Source organism: Parasteatoda tepidariorum, chromosome 2 (assembly GCF_982258835.1).
Source record: "Parasteatoda tepidariorum strain Cologne lab strain chromosome 2, Ptep-v5.0, whole genome shotgun sequence".
Classification (NCBI taxonomy): Eukaryota; Metazoa; Arthropoda; class Arachnida; order Araneae; family Theridiidae; genus Parasteatoda; species Parasteatoda tepidariorum.
In genome coordinates this window covers 14,493,620-14,517,442 of record NC_141756.1, presented here as the reverse complement: position 1 = coordinate 14,517,442, position 23,823 = coordinate 14,493,620, and the positions used below count along the sequence as shown (strand labels likewise).

General features: G+C 32.2%; 1 protein-coding gene across 4 annotated transcripts in view; it reads left to right on the top strand.

Moving 5' to 3' along the window:
* The window catches only part of LOC107442852 (sushi, von Willebrand factor type A, EGF and pentraxin domain-containing protein 1), a 52,460-nt gene extending 29,869 nt beyond the window's left edge, over positions 1–22,591 (top strand). For 2 of the 4 annotated variants that reach the window (XM_087156888.1, XM_087156890.1), the window contains 9 exons: positions 459–584; positions 5,273–5,509; positions 7,090–7,284; positions 14,091–14,336; positions 15,584–15,720; positions 16,985–17,087; positions 17,869–18,054; positions 19,123–19,209; positions 21,838–22,591. In XM_087156888.1, the coding sequence (XP_087013014.1) occupies positions 459–584; positions 5,273–5,509; positions 7,090–7,284; positions 14,091–14,336; positions 15,584–15,720; positions 16,985–17,087; positions 17,869–18,054; positions 19,123–19,181 (1,289 nt within the window). In that variant the 3' untranslated portion in view covers positions 19,182–19,209; positions 21,838–22,591. Of the gene's footprint in view, positions 1–458; positions 585–5,272; positions 5,510–7,089; positions 7,285–14,090; positions 14,337–15,583; positions 15,721–16,984; positions 17,088–17,868; positions 18,055–19,122; positions 19,259–21,837 lie in introns of those variants that run through there. The other 2 variants (XM_087156887.1, XM_087156891.1) reach the window with 1 other exon arrangement.
* The last annotated feature ends 1,232 nt before the right edge of the window (positions 22,592–23,823 follow it).

The window sequence follows — 23,823 nt, the reverse complement described above, 5'->3', positions numbered from 1 at the left end:
TAAGCAAATTTTACTGACGTTGCTTCGAAGAATCTTACAGACATACTTAGTACATATCATCGATAGCGAACTTTGTTTATTAAAAATGCATACATGAAAAGTGCAAAACATGAAAAATATCACTTTAAAAAAATAAAAAGCAACAACTTTAGTACAACTGAGAATTTTAAATAAAAATCTCTACCATGATTTTTAAAAATTACTAGCTCTATCAAATTTCAATTCTCGAATTGTATTCAAGTCCTGAGTGGAAAGTCTTATCTAAATTTTTTCCCTGAAATTTCTTTAATTTTAAATTTTTTTTATTATTTAGTACTGTTTGAAATTTTTTTTACTAAACTTTCGAAATGGTAAGTTTTCAAACGTAAAATCAGTAAAAGAAAAATTAAAAATATTCTATGTTATACACCTTTCTACATTTGCTCGTCCCTTCTCTCTTTAAAATTTTATTTTGGCAGATAATGATGAATGCGCTGATGGTAATAATGGTGGCTGCAGTGACATTTGCAACAATTTTCCTGGAGGTCATTATTGTTCTTGCCGCAAAGGTTTTCGACTGGATATTGAGGGAAAAACATGCTTAGGTAAGAACTAATTCATGTTGTTTTACTCAAACTTTCCAAATATGATTAAAGTTGTATTTTTCAAAAAATTTGAATAAATGTTTAACACTAGATTGCCTAAGGAAGTCATTTTGATTGCTTTTAATTTCAATTAGAAAAACAATGATGCATGCAATGACACAATTTCTTAGGAGTTTGAACAGCATATAATTTTTTTATTGTAAATATTTGCTAAAAACTTGTTATATAACTGTAAATAATATAAGAAATATTAAAAATTAATTTTAAACAAACTTCTTTACACATTATTTATTATTTTACAATCCAGTCATATTGACTGCTTTTGGTCAATATAGGTATATTCTAAGTTTCGGTCTTTCTAAGAACAATATTTATAATAAATCTACAATGCGATCCGTTACTCTAAGCCAGTGTTCCCCAACCTTTTTATCACCGCGGACCTGTCAACGTTTGATAATTTTGTCACGGCCCACTGAGGGGGGGGGGGCATTGATTGTTTATATTTTAGATTATTTTGATTTTGTAATTTTAATTTCATTGTATTTAAACATACCTTTAAAATAAAATACAGTTACACCAAAAAATAAAGTATTTTAACATTTTAACTTACTTGGACGTTACATCAATGAGAACCCTGAGCTTGTTTCTTTGCAATAAGACGGCTCCATCTGGGGGTAATCGGAGACAATGACATCCGAAGTGTGTTGCTTATCTCCAGTTTATTCCGTTGCTTTGTTTTGGTTGCTGTTACTGCAGAAAATCCCGCTTCACACAGATAGGTTGTCGGAAATGGCAATAGGGATTTAAGTGCTGTGGTGGCAATCTCGGGGTATTCTGCCAAGACTTTAATCCAGAACACCGGCAGAGTTGTTGTTTCGAACGTAGTCTTAAGGCCGCCGTAATTTGCAATCTCCAACAGTTGATCTTCTTCTTGCATTGACAAGCTAGATTCACCTGATTTGTTGGCAAATGGGTCGCGGATCCATTCCTTACCAGTTCGTGGGTCTTTTGTGGTTGGGAAGTAGCGCTCGAACTCTTTTAAAAGCAAAAACAGGTGATCGTGAACCAACTGGGAGAATGAATCTTCAGGCTCTGTCTCGCCTAAAATACCCGCTAATGTCTGAAATATGTCGAAAATGCCTCTGTTCACGCGTCGTCCCCATAACTCCAGTTTTGCTTTAAAGGCAACTACTTTGTCAGCCAACTTGAAAACAGTTGTCATTTGCCCCTGAAGGCACAGATTGAGTTCATTCAGCAGGTTGAATATGTCACACAGGTAAGCCAGTTTGGTGACCCATACCTTGTCACTGAAATGTGCTGCCAGCGGTGACTTCTTTTCTAAGAGAAATCTTTGCAATGGCTCTCGCAATTCAAATACTCTGAGTAACGATTTTCCTCTGGATAACCATCTTATTTCTGTGTATAACAGAAGGCATCTGTACTCTGCGTCCATCTCCTCACAAAGCTGCTCAAACAGGCGCGAGTTAAGGGCGTGTGCTTTGATGTAGTTAATAACTTTTACGACATCAATCAATACGCTGTTAAATTCTGGTGACATTTTTCGGCTTGCTAGCACTTCCCTGTGAATGAGACAACGTGTAGCTTCACTTTCAGGTGCAACTTCCTTAATCCGAGCAGTTAAACCAGATAGACGTCTGTGCATATGCCTACACAAAAGGACCATTTTAGTTGTCTTGATATATAACCATCCAGCGACTTGAACAGTTCTGCTCCTGTGGTGTTGGTTGGCAAAGATAGTGCACGTAACAAATCCTCAGGCACATCTTCCTAATATAGATATCGCACATAAATAAGTAGTACTGCCTTGCTGTCAATACCTGTAGATTCGTCAACCTGGAATGCGTACCACGGTGATGCATTAATCCTCTCCAACAATTGCTTTTCAATGTCTTCGGCTATTTCCTCAATGCGTCTAGTCACAGTGCTAGCCGACAAAGGTACATGTGCTATCTTTTCCACAGCAGCTTCTCCTAGTATTTCACGGCAAATGTCTTTAGTGGCGGGCAAGATTAATTCTTCACCAATATTGAATGGCTTTTTAGCTTTAGCAATGCGGTTAGCCACCAAATATGATGCTCTTAGTGCACTCTCTTTTATTGATGTGGTGGCCATCATAAATTTTTTCTGTCCTTCGTGTTCCCGTTTTTTTCTTTCAAAATACTCCAGGGACTTGTCTTTTAATCCAGGGTGCTTGGCATTCAAGTGGCGAAGCACTTTTGAAGGTTTCATTGCGTCATTAGAGAGTTGATCGCCGCAAACTATACAGAGCGGTTTTGGTTTGTGTGAATCGCCTGTCCCGACAAAACCATACTTCAAGTAGGACTCATGGTATTGTCTGTTAAGAGTTGCATGTTTCTTCGATGTTGAAGGCTCTTCGGTTTCTTCACTGAGCCTTTTCTTTTTTCCAAGGAAACTTTCTAAGGACGTCTGTTTTGTATTCATGTTTGCTAACTTGTGAGTTAAATTTGCGCAGACATAATACACACGTACACCAAGCACTGTTAAACCTGAGAAAGTACCCGTGAACAGAGAGAGGAGTGATAGACACTTTCTTTTTACAAAAAATAAACAAATCCGCATAAAGCACACAAAACAGTAGAGAGGAATCATGGTCACGTGGTCTTTGGGCGACTAAATGGCAGACGAGCCAGCTTCTCTTTTATAGCCTTACTATACACTCTCGCTGTGTGAGGCGTCAGAATCGAGAGAGAAGACGAAGATCTTTATTAGTTCCAATGCAAATGTCGCGTCGCACTTTCGTTTTTTATTTATGATATTTACAGTTACGATGATTGTTTTTTTTTATTAAAACTAATTGAATGAGAAAATAGTTGCAGAAGATTTTATTTTTTTTTTACTTTTTAAAACATTAAAAAAATTATGTTACTACCTTCGGGGGCATATTTTTTTTAAATAAATAAAATTTTAATGGAACACAGATATTTTTAATTTGGGGTATAAGCCTAGGAATTTAAATTCAGTTTCAATGAAATGAGCGGACCGGTACCATTTGATCCACGGACCGGTACCGGTCCGCGGACCGGGGGTTGGGGACCACTGCTCTAAGCTGCTTGAATTCATCTAAGCACCTAACCTGCTATAGTTAAATTGATATAATCATAGTTGTCCGCAATAGGAAGCTAGCAGCTTTCTGATCTGACCGATGATTGGTTCATATTGTTTCGTGGGACAGTTTTTGTGTTCAGTTCTTTGTTTCTCTCACCCCCGCTCAGTCTTTAGTTCCGAGAAAAATCAACGACTTGGTCAACCGATACTTGTATGATGATCCAGTGATGAGGTTGGATGATGCTGCCTTTGCGTCTTCGAAAAGTGGTTATCTTTCTAAGGTTGAAGACAAAGGTGTTAAAAGGAAATAGAGAACGTTATGAATAATGTAAGAGTCTTATTATATGATTTTCGTTATTTTGGGCTGGTTTTAAATAGGGGCTCATAAAACCAAGGGAGGGTGATATGTACACCCAAACCCAACTAAGTAAGGTGGTCTACACGACATGTAACTTCAACGCGTGCATCAACTGAAACAGTTCTCCTAAAAGTAGCTCAGAATCTATGATTTCCAGATAACACTGATTTGTTTTGCCGATTTGTTTTGCCTGTGAAAAGTTAATAATCCAGAATAAGCATTGATTCGCTCAACAATTGACGTAGAATCTATACTACTTTTTAAAAAATTATTCCATTTTTTTCTGCTACCTTAAATCAACAAGCAGCATGGTAGTACTTTTCTAACCTTCAGTCTGCAGTACCATCCATAAACTCTTTTGAATGCTTGTGTCCATTTTTATGCCTCTTTCTCGAACTTTTCAAGACTGATCGAGAGAATTAGCGCTTCCCGAGAACAACACGCTCTCACAGTATGCGTACTAAATAGTAGATATAAGTACTAAGCCGAGAGTTGAAATTGAAGTCTCGTCGCCAAATTGAGATCTCGTCGCCGTATGATCTTGTCCAGCTGGAGTCAGAAAAGTTCGTTTCATATATGATGCTGAGGGTCCTAAAGGAAAAATTGCATATATGTGGTCGAGGTCCTAATGTACCGCTTATTATTTATAAGAAATTGTTATCAAACATTTAACTAAACAATTATGTATTGATTTAATGCACATCCTAGGCCACAACAAATTTTGGTGCAAAATTATTTTTTTATTTTTATAGAAATTGAAATTGAAATGTCATTGTCCGGTAAACCACTTTTTTTCCTTCTACTCACTTCATCATCACTTATATATATATATATATATATATATATATATATATATATATATATATATATATATATATAATAAAGGCAGGTACTGAACTTTCGCTATTCGCCTTAGAAGATGCCGGAAGTGTTACTCATTTATCGTTACCCTGTGCCCACCTGTGAACCAAAGTCACGGAGGTGAGCAACAATATCCACACCAGCCCCACAGATACCCATTCATAGGATGGGCAACACTCACACATCACACAACAACACACGGAGAAGCATTCATGCCTTGAACGGGATTCGAACCCGCAGCATTTAGCTTCGCAGTCAGGAACGATAACCACTCGGTCACCCGGCCGGCATCTGAAGTTATAAGAATTCTAAGCGTCCCACCATTAACTTATGCCTAAACCACGTATGTTCTGCATTCTCTTTATATTTTTCGACTTTTCAGGATCCCGATGTCTTTCAGTGGCTGTTCCCCATCACTCATCATTGCATTGCAAAGCTGCTAATAAAACAAAAGTTATTTCAAAACCGCATGATTATTCTTCACAGAATCCACCTGATTATCCTTTTGGTACTATTTGCAAGGTCAAATGTGGAAGAGGATTTCAAGTGAACACCTCCAGCGAAGTAATAGAATGTTTAGAAGATGGCAATTGGAATGCAACCACACCTCAATGCATAGGTGAGATGGACAGGAAATTATACTTTTAAGAACGATTTAAATTTTTTTTGTGATCACTCTTTAACTATCGCAGAATGTTTTCGCTTTCTAATGCTAATCGACTTTATTAATGCTACTTTCAACCATTTCAGAAAACGACCATTCACAATCAGCTTCTTATTCACTTGTGCTGGCACGAAATTTCTAGATTCGATTACCAAAACTGTTGGCGCAACTGAGACGTTAAGTGTTCGAAGCCTCGTACATTTTTATTATTTCTGTGATAGAACCGCGGTCGCTCTTGATAGAGCGGCTGCCTCCCGATGAGGTGACCCAGGTTCGAATCTATGTGGTGGTAGTTGATGCGAATTCTATTCTTGGTTAGCACCACCACTGTATTAACATAAAATATCCGCGGTGGTAAACGGAACATAGGTTAGAATCTCCTTGCCGTCAAGATAACCATGGTTTTTTTCTCCATGTAATGCAAAAGTGAATTAGTTCCACCGGAAAATCCTCCACGAAAGCTAGTTTGTCTTAATTCTTGATCCAAGAGTTCTCTTGTCCGATGAGTACAAAATTATAAGGCTACAGAGTTGAAAGCTTGATAATCATAAACTCAGAATTGGATCGGCTGTTCAACACTGTTTATAAAATACTTCTGTGTTAATTTGCCCGAAGTCATGCACAACAGGCAGTTTACGGCAATAAAACTATCCTGACGTGAGCAGGAAGTATTCACAGAGCTTATGGTGTAAGGGATATTTCTAAATAATACACTAAACCTTTTACAGTAATAATGTCATAAATATGCTCTCTAGACTTTTTTTGTTCATTATTAACGCAATTCAAAAGCGAATTAATTCTCTTATACTAGACAGCATGGAGTGTATATCACATTAGTTTAATGGATTTAAAAATTTTATCGCTGCTTGCATTATGCGTAAAAAAAAAATGTTTGAACTGCGTCCTGATTTAAAATTTGGCCACCATTTTAGAGGTTTTGAAATTAATATCTTAATACAGGATGTGCAGCATTTACAATTTTCATTGTTTATTTTTGGATTCCTTCTCGAAAGATACAATTTAAGTATTACACATCATCGAACACATTCTATTTAAGTGAAGAAGAAGCAAAAACATTATCAAAAGCCGACGAATAAGTAACGAGAGACGTCGATACCTGCTTTACCGCTGGAGGAAGCAGAAAGAAGTTTAAAGGCGCGGTTATTAAAAACATCTTCAAGTTCGTGTCGATGCTTTTAAATGTCGTTTCCTCATAAGAGATTCATCAAGTTTCGATATTTTCCTAAAATTTTTCATTGCTTAAATGTTAATATGAAAATATTAATGTGTAGATGCTATTTAAAATTCGTTTTTTGCAAAACTGATATAATTACCAATTAACCGCAAGCGATATTTACGAAAAAAATTGCATTAACTGTGTTCTTACGTATCTTAACTTACTGAGCATAAATAATGAAGATGACATTTCATTTTCTTAGTGAAAAAAAATGTTTCATTAAATGCAAGTTGTTGAATTACTCCATTTAATTCCACTATAGATAAATTTTCATAGATTATCTAATTACTATTTGTAGCATCCCATTGCCCATCCTTGATGATTCCTGATAATGGAGATGTGTATCCCCCTACATGCAAAGATGATTTCATTCCAGTTAAGCAACAATGTTATTTCACCTGCAAACCTGGCTATGAAATGTTTGGTGGAAAAAGCGTGATTAAATGTAAATACAATTTAACTTGGACAGATGATCCACCCTCCTGTATACCTGGTGAGTAAAAAGAATAAACTATGATTCAATATTAAAAGAAGGGATTGGGATGACAACAAAATCCATAATCTGGATTTCTTTAGAGCTGGTGTAGGGAGTTTTTATTACGCGGAAAATATATATATATACGCCGAAGAGCCATTACATTATAACCACCCTCGATCTATAACAATGGATTCGCCCAGGTTTTCATGGTTTCTAGCCCAGGAACAATGTTTTCATGGGGCACATTAGGACCCATAATCCTCATGGAACAATCCCTGACGTCTGTAAGCTACTTGAACATAGTTGCACACCAGGTTCACCCATTCATGGCAACAGTTTTTCCTGCGGAGGATGGTGTTTAACACCAGGATAATGCACCATGTCATAAAGGTCGAATCGTCATGGATTGGTTCGAGGAACCTTCTAGTGACTTTCCAGTCATGTCTTTGCCCCTAAATTCACCTGAACTTAATCCAATAGAACATTTGTAGTCCTACTTGGAAAACAAAATTCGTGCTGCCACGCTACCCCCTCGTAATGTGAGGGAATTGCAATTGCAGGGCCAGTTGGTGAGCGCTTGGTACCAGATACCTATCAGCACCTTGTGGAATCAATACCACGGTGGGTGCTAGCAGTTTTGAGGGCTAAAGGTGGTCCTAAATGTTATTAGCTGGGTGGTCATAATGTAATGGCTCTTCGGTGTATATATAGCATAATAAATACATACAAAAAGGAGAAAAAGAGAAAAGCGAAGAAATTTAAGAAAAACAATAAGTTTTATTTACTGCGCATAACCTGCAAGTAAATAGAATTCATAAAATAAGAGAAAACATGGAAAAAAATACAGAACAATGAAAAAAAGGGGAAAATAAATAAATAAATAAAAGCCGGAAAAAAATTAATAAAAATCGGGACATGTGTTTCCCTTCATTCATTGTTCTTATATATATTCTAAATAAATTGGTCAGCAGTGAGGTCAAAAATATGGACCCTTTAATGTCAATTTAATTTAATTTTTTGTGTACTCCTTTATATCTCGATAACTTTTTAAGAGGAGTTAGTGGTGCATATACTATATTTCTAAAAATGTTAAATAAACTAATTGGTTAGAAAAAGCATGAATAAAAGTAAGAATATTAAAAAATTACGGACTAGCAAAGGCATGAATAAAATAAACTTAACGCATAAAAACATAAATAAAAAAAACAAAAGCAGGCGATAAAATTAGAAGAAATATTAGATAAAAGTAGAAAATGTTTAGAACAACAGAGAGTTGTTGATATTTAGAATACAGTTTTTGGTTTGTGAAGTTTATTCTAACCCGTTACAGGATTTTCTATATTTTATTGAAAGATTATTATTAACCCGTTACGGGTAATTTAATTTCGTTACTGTATTTGCTGTTGTAAAATAAATGTTGTTTTTTTTTAAAAAATAAAACAAAGAATTGTTTCTTAATACAGCTTGATACGTTACATTTTTTTAATAAAACAAGGAACTGTTTCTTAATATAGCTTGATACGTTACATTGTTTTTAATAAAACAAAGAACTATTTCTTAATATAACTTGATACGTTACATTTTGTTTAATAAAACAAAGAACTGTTTCTTAATATAGCTTGATACGTTACATTTTTTTAATGAAACATGGAACTGTTTCTTAATATAACTTGATACGTTAAATTTTTTTAATAAAGCAAAGAACTGTTTCTTAATATAGCTTGATACGTTACATTGTTTTTAATAAAACAAGGAACTGTTTCTTAATATAGCTTGATACGTTACAATACCAATGATGCTAAAACTGACCTTTTTCGATGTACTATGTGTACGGTGTACTTTCGATGTGAAACTAATCGTGATAGCTCTTTGAAATTATTCGTGAATATTTGAGATTCTATCAGTTGTATGCTGTGATAGTGTTTTAGCGTTAACAAGAATGCTCAGAAACAATGAAACTTTTTAAAAAAATTCAAAGTTCTTGGTTCATAATTTTAAAAAAAAATTCTGCCCAAGATAACAATTATCACAGTGTAAACATGTATATATATAAATATTCTGTCAAAAAAAAAAACTGAATCAATATCTTATTTAGAAAGTGCATTGAAGAAGGTCAGTTTTAGAGTTATTGGCATATAGACACCCATTAAGCGAATTAAAAAAATTTTGCACATATAATAATAATAAGGTTTTTTTTACAAAGATAATCTCACGAGAAAAATAATTTTTAATAATTATTTTGGACATTTTCAAAATGTTCACTTAATTTAAACATGATTTAAAATAAATATACCATCATTTTTTATGAATTGGCAATATTGTACTGTCTTCCAATATCGGTTTGAAGGGGTTAAACCTATTAAAACCTATCTTTAATTTAAAACTAAAGATAGGGAAAAGTAGTTTTTCTGCATTTCCACTAGATATATTTATTTTTTAATAATTATTTTTCCTCATCATCCTAATCTATCTCCATAACCGGAAAAGAATAGGGTACTTAATATAATTTTCTGTTCTTGTGCTGAATATATTATTCTTAAAATATCATTTTAAGAAAATGAACGTAATTTTTTTCATTTTAGGAATATCAAAGTAAAATGTAGTACATGAGAAGTACAGTCAGCAAAAAAAAAAAGATATCACCCTGAATAACTTTTGTTCTAATGATCGGATTTTCACGATCTAAGTGTCAATCTTAATGGTTCCCGGGGGTGACCTCAAATATGCTAATTAATTAGTGCTAACTATTAATTAAGTTACGAAATCAGACACAAAAACGTACTTTCTCTGAATAAACATATATTTTTATTTACACATTTGGATTCCTGACCTTCAAAATATAGGGGGTAGCCGCAATCTGGGAAATGTGGTCCCCATAGTTTGGTCAGGAGAGCGATCCAAAGTTCGTACCCCTTAATGTTAATTTCGCTTTTTAAGTTTTCAGTCATATTTTGAAAACTAATGAAGCAATTAAAAAAAAATTGCACCAACTCATAAAACTCATTTACCTAAAGATAATTTCATGAAAAAAATAATTTTTAATATTTATTTATTATTTTTTATTATTTAATTAAAGTGAGGATGAAAAAATATTGAATTATAAGGTATGAATTTTTTTATACCATAATAATCTACATATTTTTCAATAGAAAAATCTAAAGTTTCAACTGTTTTTATTTATTAGAATCTGAAAAAAATTAAAATTAATTATTTTTAAAAAAATATTTGGCGACAATAAAAAAATGATTAAATGGGGCGATTAATATTAAAATGTGATAAACTTGCGAGGAACTTGACTTCGCGCGCGTAGTGTAAAATTTCATTCATATTTTTTTCGCTAATAATCGTTTGCTAATCTTTTTATTTTTATTTCTTTCAAACTATAAAATACGATGTTTCTTTTTAGTCATTTAATAATTTATTTGTAATTCAGCAAAGAAATCACGAATAAAACATTTTGAATAAAAAACACTTTATTCAACGAATGTCTAGTTTTATAAAGGGGTGCATCTGATAGAATATGATTATGCACCAGATTGTGCTTACTTAATGTGATTATTTTTTAATTTTTGATTTTCTTTTTCAATAACTGATACAATTTCAATAATATACATACGTATGCATAGATTTGGAATAATATATTTATCAATTTCTTGAATATATATTTTATAATTATTAATACGAATGCGTAGTCAACATTTTTAATCATCTTAAAACTTCGCTCGGTGGCTGAGCGGTAGCGCTTCGCGATGTCGTTCCTCGGGCCGGGCAAGGCTGACTCAGCCTTTCATCCCTTCAGTGGGTCTATAAATAAATACCAAGCATTATTGGGAACTAAACACTGGGGGTTCCGCGTTCGGCTGACCACCTGACCGGAACATCTGCTCCTGCACCCCAGAGCCCTAGGTCCAGAAAACTGAGGTGGGCACGGTAGGCCTTGGCCCTCCATGGGCTGTCGTGCAGCTGAGTTTAGAGTAGAGTTTTTTAAAACTTCTTTACATCTTATATATCGCCTTAATCTTAAAATAAATTTGTAAATTACCTGTCTGTGCGTGTTTCGCAGAATTATTTTTCTAACTTTTTAATTGAATTTTAATGCAATTTTTTTTAAATTCTATTATTTATATTTTTTTCCAATAATATACTAATCAATCATTTAAGTACTTTAATTTATGTTTTTCTTTAAAATAAAATTACTTTTTAAATTATTGCTAAGTTCTTATTGAAAGAAAACTTAGAATTATTGCCAGCTATCTGAGAATTAAATCTTGTTAAGAAATTAAAAATATTCTACTGATCACACACAATATCATTCGAAGCAGAACAGCTGACTATTTTCTAAAAATACTATTGTTTACGAAAAATGAAGATAAATTATTAATTTTATTTTTTTTATTGCTTCTTATTTATTCGAGTAATGAAAAGTAAATGCGTATGTGCGCACAGAGGAAAAATTTAACAGATTGTTTTGTTTTCTAAATGAACAAAAAACTATGGGCATGCAATTTTAATTCAACATTCAAAGTTAATCTTGTGCGCTAACCCTTTAAGTTAACCTTTTGTCTTAAAAAGTTGAAAATATTTTCTTTAAAAGTTGTTTGTATGATTTCTCAACTTTTGCACAGTTCAAAAAAATATTGCTATATCAGGAAAATGTTCGATATGCCTTGTTTTGTTAAACAACTACTAAAATAAAAAATTGTAAAAAGATTTGAAAAACGTGCTATTTTTAGAATCATCATCTCAAAAATTGTTCTTTTACTCCATTTGACTTTTTTCTTCTTAAATAACTTATAATCATAGTTTTAATACACGTTTTGAAGAAATTATGTATACAAATTTCTCCTAATATTTCGTAATAAAAAAACAAAAATATTAATGATTTATTTATACAGTGAAACCTGCCAAGTTGACCACACTTGTAAGTTTTACACCTGAATAAGTTGACCTCAATTATCAAGAACGGAAATTTTCCTACATAATAAAGAAGCAAAACCTTTGTAACTTGACCACCTGTCTATCTTGTATGTTGACCACTGAAATAAGTTAATTTTGTCTAGGAGTATTATGAAATTCTATTCTAAAACCCTCATAAGTTGACCAGAAAAAAAAATTCAGAAAATTTTCTGTCATTTTGCAATGTATGTTAATATTTCACTTGTTTGGTGAAATTGTGTAAAAAGCTAATCTAAACCCTTTTGTGAGTTGACCATCTGGGGAAACTGTAGGGAGTCAGCTTTTGACCATTTCTTTCATTCATTCATTGAAAACAGGTGTGTTAGTTGAAAAGTTGCTCTTCCAGTTGCAATAGTGAGCAAATAGGCTTGTATGTGTAGTAATAACAGAATAAATTTTAAAGTGTTAAAATAATTTTATTTTGTTAAAGTTTTCAATGTTTTGCTGTTCTGATATTTTAAGAAATTATTTTTATTAAACACTTCACACGCATAACTAACAAAATAATTTTTTTTTAAAAGTTAGTTAAATATTAAAATTATTTCTGTGTAACAAATTGAAGTTCGTTTAGGTTTAAACACATTTCTTGAGATATTCATTTAGCCATTTGCTAAATCAAATTTTAATGTCAAGTAAAAAAAAAAATTAAATATATAGCAACATGTGGGAAACGAAAAAGTAAACAATGTCCCACCCCTTCTATAAGTTGACCACTTGTCTACGTTGGCCACTAAAACAATGCACATGAAGTGGTCAACTTACACAAGTTTTACTGTAATTGTTTCATTGAACCAGAGTAGTTAATTGTTTTCGTAATAATCGGCCTTACAACTATTTAACTTAGATTCTTTGGACTAGGCGTCACTCCATGCATGTCTTTCGAGATTGAAATTTCAAAGATAAAATGTAAAAATTACAAGAATGCGTAAGCTGGTTTCAACTAACAAAAAAAAAGGGACAAAATCGTTGGCCATATAACATTTATTAAGTTTTACAATTTTATCGAAAATAAATACCGTGATTTCTATAAAATTTTGCGATTATGCATCAGAATAGCCATCTTTTATCAGGTCCACCTTTGCTTGATCACTTTTTTTTCCTTCCCTAAGAAACTCGAAGTGAGGGGCAATAGCATTCAACCCTACAACTCTTCAAAAATTTATGATAACTTATAAAAATTTGTTTTTAATTCAAAACTGTCATACAAATTACATTAAAACAGCTTTAAAAAAGTAAATAATGTCAGATAAAAAGGTAAAGATTCTATAATCTTGCAGAATCAAAAATAATTTAATAATTTATTTAAATTTTCTTTTTAAAGGAGATTAAAAAAAAAAAAGCCCAGAAAGCAACGCGAAAAATTCTTTTGGTTGCTTAACAACGAGAAGCACTATCTTTTCCCATCTTGTCATTCATTCAGTTTCTTTATGGTTGTTATAAATTATTTCCCCTTCTATGGCGAGGTAATTTGGCATATTTTTAAAAAATCGCCAGATATATAAATCCTTATTGCGACCTAATTTACAACCCATTTTTTTCGAAATTTTGTCTACCCCCCCTATTTTAAGGGTCAGGATTCCAAATATGTAAAAAGAAATACATGTTTATTCAGAGAAAATACGTTTTTGTGTCTGATTTCGTAACTTAATTAATAGTTAGCACTAATTAATTAGCATATTTGAGGTCACCCCCAGGAACCATTAAGATTGACACTTAGTTCATGAAAATCCGATCATTAGAACAAAAGTTATTCAGGGTGATATCTTTTTTTTTTGCGGACTGTACATGAAAACATTTGCACGCTTTTATCTTCGGATTTCTTACGTTCCAGTTATTTAATTCATAGAAATTTTTTTTTATTACAGTCTATAAACCTCCATCCATTATTTGTCCAGATGATATAACGGTAGAACTTAGTTTGAATGAAAGCTCTTCAAATCTCTCTATTCCTCAGCCAATCACAAACATGGAAAATGTTGAAATTTATCCTGATTGGATAAGGTTAGAGCAACCCATTCCTTTTCCAAGTGGCAAAACAAACGTATTATTTAAAGTGAGAAATGCTGACTCCAACGTGACTTCGCAGTGCATCATGACAATCAATGTTATAGGTGAGGTTTTTTAAAAAAATATTTCTATCATTGTAATTATGATTTATAAGCATCTATTTCAGTTCTACAATTAATTGCTTTACAAAGGCTCCTCTTCTCTAGTGAACCTGAATCGTTTTTCTACGTTGCTCTAGCTATAGATTATGCACTTAATTCTAAATGAAAGGAATTTAAGTTTAGATGTTTGCTTAAAATTAGAGTTGTTCGGTAAAAGTCTGGAAATTTTTTACGAAATGAATCTATGAATCTTTCGTTAATTATGTAATTAAATATAAAGTTTCGAAGCCAATTTATCCATTCGTAATTGTTCTCAGATCGGCTAATTGCAAGACAAGGCTCTATGCAGATCACCGTAGTCAAGCATAACTGGCAGTGGATATAGAGTGGGTGGGTGACCCATTCGAAGAGGCTGCCAATGAACCGCGGGTCTGTGGTATCAGTCCTTAAATTGTTCTACAGTAAACATGGGGCTACCATCCCCTGTGCAGAGGATCAAGATCATGTGCTCGGAACGTCATCAGGCTTGTTTCCCAGACCGTCACCAGCAGTCCATTGTGCAGCTCTAGTGCACAATGTAAATGCACAATGCACTAGTAAATATAGTATTATTACTACCAATCGGTGGAGATTTTTGATATGGCGGATTCCAACAATTCTACCAAATTTCAAAACTTTTAAATTTTTTTTCTTTGTTGACAGGGCTAACTTGCCTGATGCACTTATCAGCTTTCGAAGATGTTCGCAGATTTTAAATAAATGCAATTGTCTTTAGTCTGAGAGATGCTAGCTTCCTGAAATTTTGACATCGACTACATTGAGCAATTTTAAAGCCCTATAGTAAAAATCGTTTCAATTACTCCGTTCGGGAGAAATGATTTAAATATGAATTTTTGCGCATTAGTTTAGCTTTAACCATCGTTATAAACTAAACTTTAGACGATTCTGTTTAAGAGTTTATTGCTCATTTTTTAATTAGTTTTTAAAATCACAGTTGATCAACGAGGATGCTACGTCACCGGAATAGTATTTTGAAAGTTGTCGGAAACCACGTGTTTATTTTGTTTATTGTTGTGTTTCTGTTTTTATTTAATTTTTTAACTGAATTCAATGTTTAGGAAACGCAGTTCCTTTTGCTCTTACGTGTATAGCAATTATTTGTTTTCTATGATGTTATTGTTATTCTTTTACGTTCTTTTTATTCTTTTAAACATTGCTTATATTGTTTATTCTTTTGTAAAAATTTCTAGACACAGAATCTCCAGTGTTTGTTATGTGCCCAGAATCTTTTAGTGTGAGTGACGTCGGTTATCAAGGGGTCCTTGTGACCTGGAGCGAGCCCGCTGTTACTGACAATGTTGCCATCCACTCAGTTGTAAAAAACTTGGTAACTATTTTTTCGTTTACGTTTCCAATCAGTTTTATTGAAATATAATTTAGACATCATCGCATTCAAATGGATGTACTATTAACCTATATCCAGCTCATCCTGCAATTCAAAGTGATTTAAATAGTGTACGATAAGTCGTTTAAATAAATCGCAACCCGATATAACTACTTTGTAAACTAACTATTAAAATAGGTATGCCTATCAAGAGAAAGTTTTTTTTTTCTGGTTTCATAACATTCAAATATTATTTGTACTAAATAATTTTATTTTGTAACCATCGTTGAACAGCCGACCTTATTCTGGGTTAACGACTACCAATGTTCAACACCGTAGCCTTATAATTTTAATCCCGATCTGGAAAGCAAAGGAACTCCAGGATTAAGTATTGGGAGAAATTTGCCTTCGTGGAGGGCTTTTTGATGGAACTTAACCTTAATTGCGTTATATTGAGACGAAAACCTCCCGCGATTAGTCTGACGGCAAGGAGACTTTAACCCTTAATCCGTCTACCACTGAGGATATTTTACGGCAGTACTGTGGTCGTTTGCATATTTAACGTTAGGTCTTCGTATCATTGAGATTGGGTGCTAATACGTAAAATGTAGGTAGGTACTTTATTTACGTCGCACTAGAGCTGCACAATGGGCTATTTTTCGGCTGACCGGTAAACATCCCCGGGAATGATATACCATAACAATTTTGATCCTCTGTAAAGGGGGTGGCTTCCCCGATTTGGTATCCCGACATCTTGCTCGCAAAGTCGAGCACTTAGCGGTAGAACAGTTTAACGAGGATCGATACCGTGCAATTTCGGTCCAAACGCAGGCTGGTCAAAGCGGTCAACCACTCGTTTACTGACCGCAGTTTGCGATTCTTGAATTCAGTGTTCTACTGAGAACCGTGTTTTTACGATCAGTTCACTGCGGGACACTAGTATGTGAAAATCCGCTCATTTGATCAAATACTATGCAGTGTGTTCACTTTATTTTCCTCTCTGTATGCTTAAGTGTTCTTGTTTATGATCGCTCATTCATTTGATTTTCCATGACATTTCCTCGTTGCCAGTACAAAAAAATTTCCCTGTTTTTTTTTTAACATTATACATACGTATTAATGTTTTATGTAATAAGATAGCTCGACAAATATTTAAATTATTTATTCATTTTTTATTTTTGTTGATAAAAGATTCGTTTTAATTAATTTAAAATTTGAGTAATAGACCTATTACAAACATGTGTTCTTCTGTAAAAAAATATTACAGGATCCAAATTCTACTCTCAACGCCGGAGTTCATTTTGTTGAATATACAGCTAAAGATGCTGCCGGAAACAGTGCAACCTGTGCATTTCAAATTAATATTACCCGTAAGTATACCTTGGTTTACCATTAAAATATATTTTATTTCCAAAAAGTAAATGAACCACGTTATTGATCATGCAATCACCACACTTATTATGGTTTTTGGGAAAGTTTGTAAAAAAAATTAATGATCTTATAGTTCATATTTAAATAAAAGAAACTTATTGATTTCTGAGGAACCATATTTAAACTTGATCCCCACAAAAGAGGAGTAGCGGTTATACGAAAAAAGGATAGGCTATTTGTTGGATGTTAGTGAAACCGCGCAAACATATCGTTAAGTATTGTATTAATCGTTCGTATTGTTATTGTTAAGATTTTTTTTAACCTTCTTACTTTGTTCAAGTTCACTTATGTTTATATAGAATTTGATAACATTTATTCGAGTTATTTAAATTTAATGATTACATGTTTTGATGGTTCGATGATTACGGATCATTCTGATGTTCTTAGATCGATATCATAATCTGGAGCTACTTCAACCAGATTGAATTAATTCTTATTCTCAAAATAAAAGGCTCGTCTGAGATGTACTTTATGCTAACTGTTAATTAAGATACAAATTTAAAAATATACTTTCTTATAATTAAAGAGTCTTTTTTTGTCGGAAAAAGGTTTTTTTGCAAAAAAATATCTCAAATTTTATGCAAAATTCAACGATAAGGGTTATTTTACTAAATACTTTTTTTGAATAAAAAAAAATTAATTTTCATGAAATATGACGCAAAGAATTTATTTCTTAGATACACGATAAACAGCAAAAGGTTTTTTTACTCCTAATACCAGGTGGTCACTGTAAAGATCTCAATGATCCTGAAAATGGCAGGGCTGTTTGCATGGATTGGCTGATGGGTAGGCTCTGTAGACCTGCATGTAATCCAGGCTTTTCGCGCGATCCCGATGAGCCTAAATTTTTTGCTTGTAGTGATTCTAGAAAATGGACCCCTTCAAATACCATTTCCCCGTGTTTTTGTGAGTATTTTTTATTTGAACTAAGTAAATATTTTTTTAATAATTCAACATAATGGTAGATTAAACTAAATTTGTGCCCATCTCGATATAATGCAGGGTATCATAGATTTTAATAAATATTTAAATTTTTAAAGTTAAATGTGTACATTGGAGGACACAAATTAGTATTTAAATGAGAAAAATATAGCAAAATGTTATCAAACCATGAAAAATAATTTATCAAGGTAACAAAGGAGAGGTCCAAGTTATGAAGGAAAAAACAGTTAATTTGTTGGAGGATACTGAACTTCATCTATTCAAAATTGCTTTTCGGCATCTAAATAAAATAGTATTTTTTTTCCTTATTTTCATTCCTCCATGAATTTGATCGACCTAAATAATGATATCAATAAAGTTTTTAACTCTATAATTAATTTGATATTTAAGTTTTTGAAATTATTTTTTATTTTATTTTCTGTAAAATTAAAAAATATAGAACGCTCGTCATTTTCATCAGAAAATGATGGTGTATTTCTGCTTAATAAATATAAATCTTAAAATTAGAATTATTCCTTGCAGTTTGAATATTTGAAGCTGTATGTAACAAATCCCTAAAATAAATGAAAAAAATTTATTTGTACTCAAAACTGCATTATAGAACAGCCAAATTCTTTTCTTCTTTAATAGCACTGTTTTTCATTTTAAAAAGTACTGATAGCTTTGAATCTGATTAAACTAACCAATGATATCCGTTTCTGGCAAGCGAAACGTTTTGTATGATGTATAAATTTATACTCTTCAGTATAAACTTTACTCTGGATTAGATAAACAACACATTATTTTGTTCTACGTGTCAGGGTTGAAATGTAAAAATTACGTGTGGAAAAAAGCCCTCATATTTCTGAAAAAAATACATTTTTATAATAATTAGATTGGCAATTCTGAGTATATTTTAATGTTTGCATAATCAACATGAAACTGGTGAACATAAAATATTTTATTGTAGAAAGTAAATATTTTGAAATGTATATTTAATACTGCTCTTTCAGTTTGATTTCGAAAACTTATTATTTCCAATGTCTTTTTCAGCTGTATGTTCGAATGGAACAGAATGGTCAGCAATCTCGCAAAGCTGTGAGGAAGAATAACTTTTATTATACAGTAATAAATATTAAGGTACAAAGGCCATTAAACTGTAATTAAAAATTGTTTCACAAATGTTTCACACACTTGCATTTATCGTTTCCTAGTGACATGCGTTTTTCCTAAAAGCACTTTCTCAACTTCTGAGCACTTGACAGGGACAGGGAGTCCATACACACTTTTCAGATGTCAATAGTTTTCACTTTTCTTGATGACTTCATCTATTTTTGCAACATGAAGGTCTTTATTAATTTTGCTAATCATCCCTTATTGACATGCATGTTTCCTAGCACTTGTTTCACTTCTGAATATTTGACAGGGACATACAGTGTTCTCTATTTACCTTTTCCAGCTGCCAATGATCTTCACTTTTCTTGATGACTTCATCCATTTTCTCTCTCCGCTAGTCTTATTCAAGTTTCCTTATCATCCCTTAGTGACATGTGTCTTTCTTTAAACAGGGGTCTGTCCAGACATACTCGTAATTTGCGATTATAAAATAAGCGTTAAGTCATATTCTTCCAACCAGGGTCTTGTTATTGCAAAAAAACTTTTTCAAGAAGTTTTTAAATTGTAAATAGATACAAGATTATACTCAGCACTGCAAAATTATAATAATGAAGAATTAAAGTTTCAAAAATAAACAGCAGTTGCTGCTACTAAATTAGAGATGCAACATACAAATATTTGGTATTTAGCCTATACTGCTGAACGCAGGACATTCATTTCGGACGAATAAAAGTAGAAGCGTCTGCCGAAGACAAAACTTAGTTCCTTTACATTTGTCTTTCTTCACCCCCCCCCTGGAAAGGGTTTATTCGATTAACAAAACAGTAATGAAAATAAACAAATTTGTGAATGGTCCGATTAAAAGATAAATTATTTTGTTTTTAAGTTAAAATATTTTGTGAAGGGTCCGTTTTTATGAAAAGATATTCTGTGAAATTTTATGAAAAGACATTCCGTTAACGGACCCAAATTTCTTCGAAACAGACCCCTGTTTTAAAGCATTTAACCCACTTCTGAACACTTGACAGAGACATGTAGTAATCTCCATGCACGATTATTCGACAGTCTTTTGATCCCTTTTTGTAAGCCATACTTTCAGATACTGAAGAAATAGATTGACAACTGCTTTCTTATAATACATTTAGCATTGCTTTCCTCACCGTAACAACAGGGAACTACAGAGTGAATCCTTTTAGTCACACCAGCAACTACATTTCAGACTAGTTTTTCTTCTTCTAAAAACCATAATTTCTGTTTAATGGCTTCTTACTTATTGAATGTGCCTCATATATTTGTCTTTATGAATCAATTAATGTATGTAGTTTGTCACAAAATTATTTTCTGTTTCAATATGCATTAGAAATTATATATGTAGATTATGAAACAATAATTTAAATGAAGCACTTCTTGCAGTTGTGATTTAGTTACAATGCAAAAAGAGATGAAGATTTTAAGCACAAGCCACAATAAAAAGAATTTCCCTCTATAAAAGACTCAAGAGAGATAAAAGCCGTTTTTAATTTAAACTGTTGCAATGAAATAAGATTTCCCAAGTTACTAAAACCTTCACAAAAGCTAAAATAATTGACACAAGTTCTCCAGGCAAAAATCCTTTTTAAAAGCTACAGCTTGGGTTCAGGTAGAGAATAACTTCATAAATCTGAAGCTTTGATAAAAGTTTTAACTATGTAAGAGCTGCAGGTTTATTCAAAAAATTTACCTTCATAAAAACTACTGCTTTTATAGAGAATTCTAAAGATTATGAATGTTACAGTTGTAAGGAAGTATTCTTTACCTGAATAAAAACTTCAGCTTTTATAAAGTTTTTTTTGCCTTATAGACAGCTTACGCAAAGCAGTAAAATAATTCTTAATCTCTTGAGAAAGTTTTTGCAGAATTTTTTTCCTTTAAAGTAGCTGCCTCTCGTATAGAATTGAATATTAAAAGTAAAAAAATCACTGAATTCTTTATTTAAACAATTCACCTATTGAAAATCTTCTTAATTAATTGTATTAAACTTACCCCCCCCCCCCAATTTTACTTTTCGTTTTATGCCATATACTAGCACTTTTTTTTAATTTCAAGCTTTTTATTACAAAAATGCAATCCAACTACATCCGTTTAACTTTTTTTACAGTTAATTTTAAATTTTTTTCTCTGAAATTTGTTGCAATATTAAGTGCAAAACCACTATTTTGTACTACTATATGTAGTTTTCTTTAACAAATGAACAAATTTTCACAAATTTAAATGGTGGATAACTCGGTGCTTTTTCTTCACATTAGAATGCTTAAGAACTAATTACAATATGTAAAAACAACAAAATAGAATCAATGGAAGAAGATGAAATTGCTGCAATTATGTGATAAAGTGTATAAAGTTTTTAACATCAAATTATAGTGGTTTTCTTTGGATTCTTTTTTAAATGCCTTTATCAGAATTTAAATATATTGTGGTTTTGGAGATATAATCAATAATTTAAGAATATTAACTGAAGAGCTATTTCAGCGGAAAAGTTTTACTGTTCTAGACATACTGGAAATATACATTACAAATAATTATATACACTTGATTAAATAAAAATTATGCCAAATATGAGCATTTTTTTTAAAACAAAATTTGAAATATTAATGCTGGTGGTTAATTTTTCAGCGCAAGGAAGGTTTCATTATACTTCGGAGGAAAAAAAAGTATGAAATCATAAATGCTTTGCGTATTAACTTATCAAGAATATACTTATCTACAACCTCTGACTTTTATGCATATATTCATCTAATAGAACTTACATTAGTAATTTATTTACGTCGAAACAGAGCTGCACAGTGGGCTGTTGACGACGGCCTAGGAAACATACTTGAGGATGATGCGAAGACCTGCCATCACAATTAGACTTTTGACGAGGAGATGGCACCCACGCTTTTGTAGCCCAACGACCTACGCGAGAAGTCGAGTACTTTACTGTAAGATGATATATCTCGCGCGTTTGTTTGTTGATGTAACTTAATGAGGAGTTATAAATAATTTGAATAATCGAACAAATTCCATGAAACAGTTTGGCTGCACTTGCTTAACGCAATTTAATTTTAATTTTAATGTGTAAGAAGAGGCCTTTTCAAACAAACCATAATACAACCATAACTATATTCAATATAACCCGATCATAACTGCATTCATTTATAATTATTCAAATTATCTAAAAATTCTCAAATTATTCATAATTAAAGCTCATACTTGTTTGCAATTTTCGAGAGTTAGTAGCTCAGAAATCTGAATAGAATGCCAGTTCAGCTGTAAATAAAACAAAAGCGCGAGATATATTAGTTATATAGGTATTTAAAATTTTCTTTAATTTATACCATTATTGTTTAGTTTTGTATCATTAACGAATAAAATTACTTCTGCTTTATTTCTCCTTATAGTGTCACCCAATATCTATTTCTAAGTACAGTTGGTTGTTTTCCAAATGGATATAATCATTCATCTTTTTACGACTTTCGTGTCAAAGAAATCTTTTTAGACAAAAGTACAATAAACATATGACTTATATACAAAATAATATTTTTTCGTTGATAAATATAAATTTTTAAGAAAAAGAAAGGATGGTAAATGAGAAGCAACAACAGGGGTTTATGAGGGGATCGTAGTTCAATAAATATTTTAGTGTCCATAGCATATTTGGACAATTTCCCCGGCAGAAAATAAACTTATTTTCATCTGCTTTCATAATAATTTTTATATACAAGCAAAGTTTATGGCACCATTCTAAAGAGTGATCTGAATAGAAACTCTTTAAACCGAACAATCTAAAGGTTCAGTAAGGCGAATATTTTTAGCAAACTGTTAAACGTCTTATTTTTAAATGCCTTCAGCGACCAAATTTTCAAATGACTTTAGCAAATTTTAAATGTCACCATTGCGTATTAGGACACCTTTCACAGAAAACAAATTTTTTTTTGACTGCTGCCTTTCATAAATGTTTAGATATTGATTCAAAGATTACGGTACTAACGGTACCATTCTAAAGGGTAATAAGTCAAAACTCTTTAACTAAAGAATCTAAAGGTTTGTTCATGAAGATATTGTTAATAATTTTTTTAAGTGTTATATTGCATAACTGTGGAATGGAGCACTTTGATCGAAAAATAAATTATTGCACATAAATCAAAAAAAGAACAATTTATGAACCTATTGTTTATTTTTATTTTTTGGTGAAAAATTTTATTTAAAATGTCGATTTAGAACATGTGCAGTGCACAAAAAAAAAAACGAACCACCCTAAAAAACTTATTTTATGATCAGATCTTCACGTTCTAAGACTCATTCTTAATGATTTGAGAAGGTCACCTCCAATATGCTAATTAATATCCCCTTAATTCACCAACATCAGACAATATTTTAAATTATGAAATCAAATACAGAAACGTACTTTTTCGAAATAAACATACGTTTTTTTGACCGATTAGGATTTTGAACCCCCTAAATATAAAGGGTGACCTCGTCTGGGAAATATGATTCCCATAATTTGGTCAGGAGAGCACTTCAAAGTTTAGACCCCTTAATATTAATTTTACTTTTTTCGTATTTTGCCATATCTGGAGAACTTTCGAAGCAAATTAAATCATTTTAGCCCACACTCAT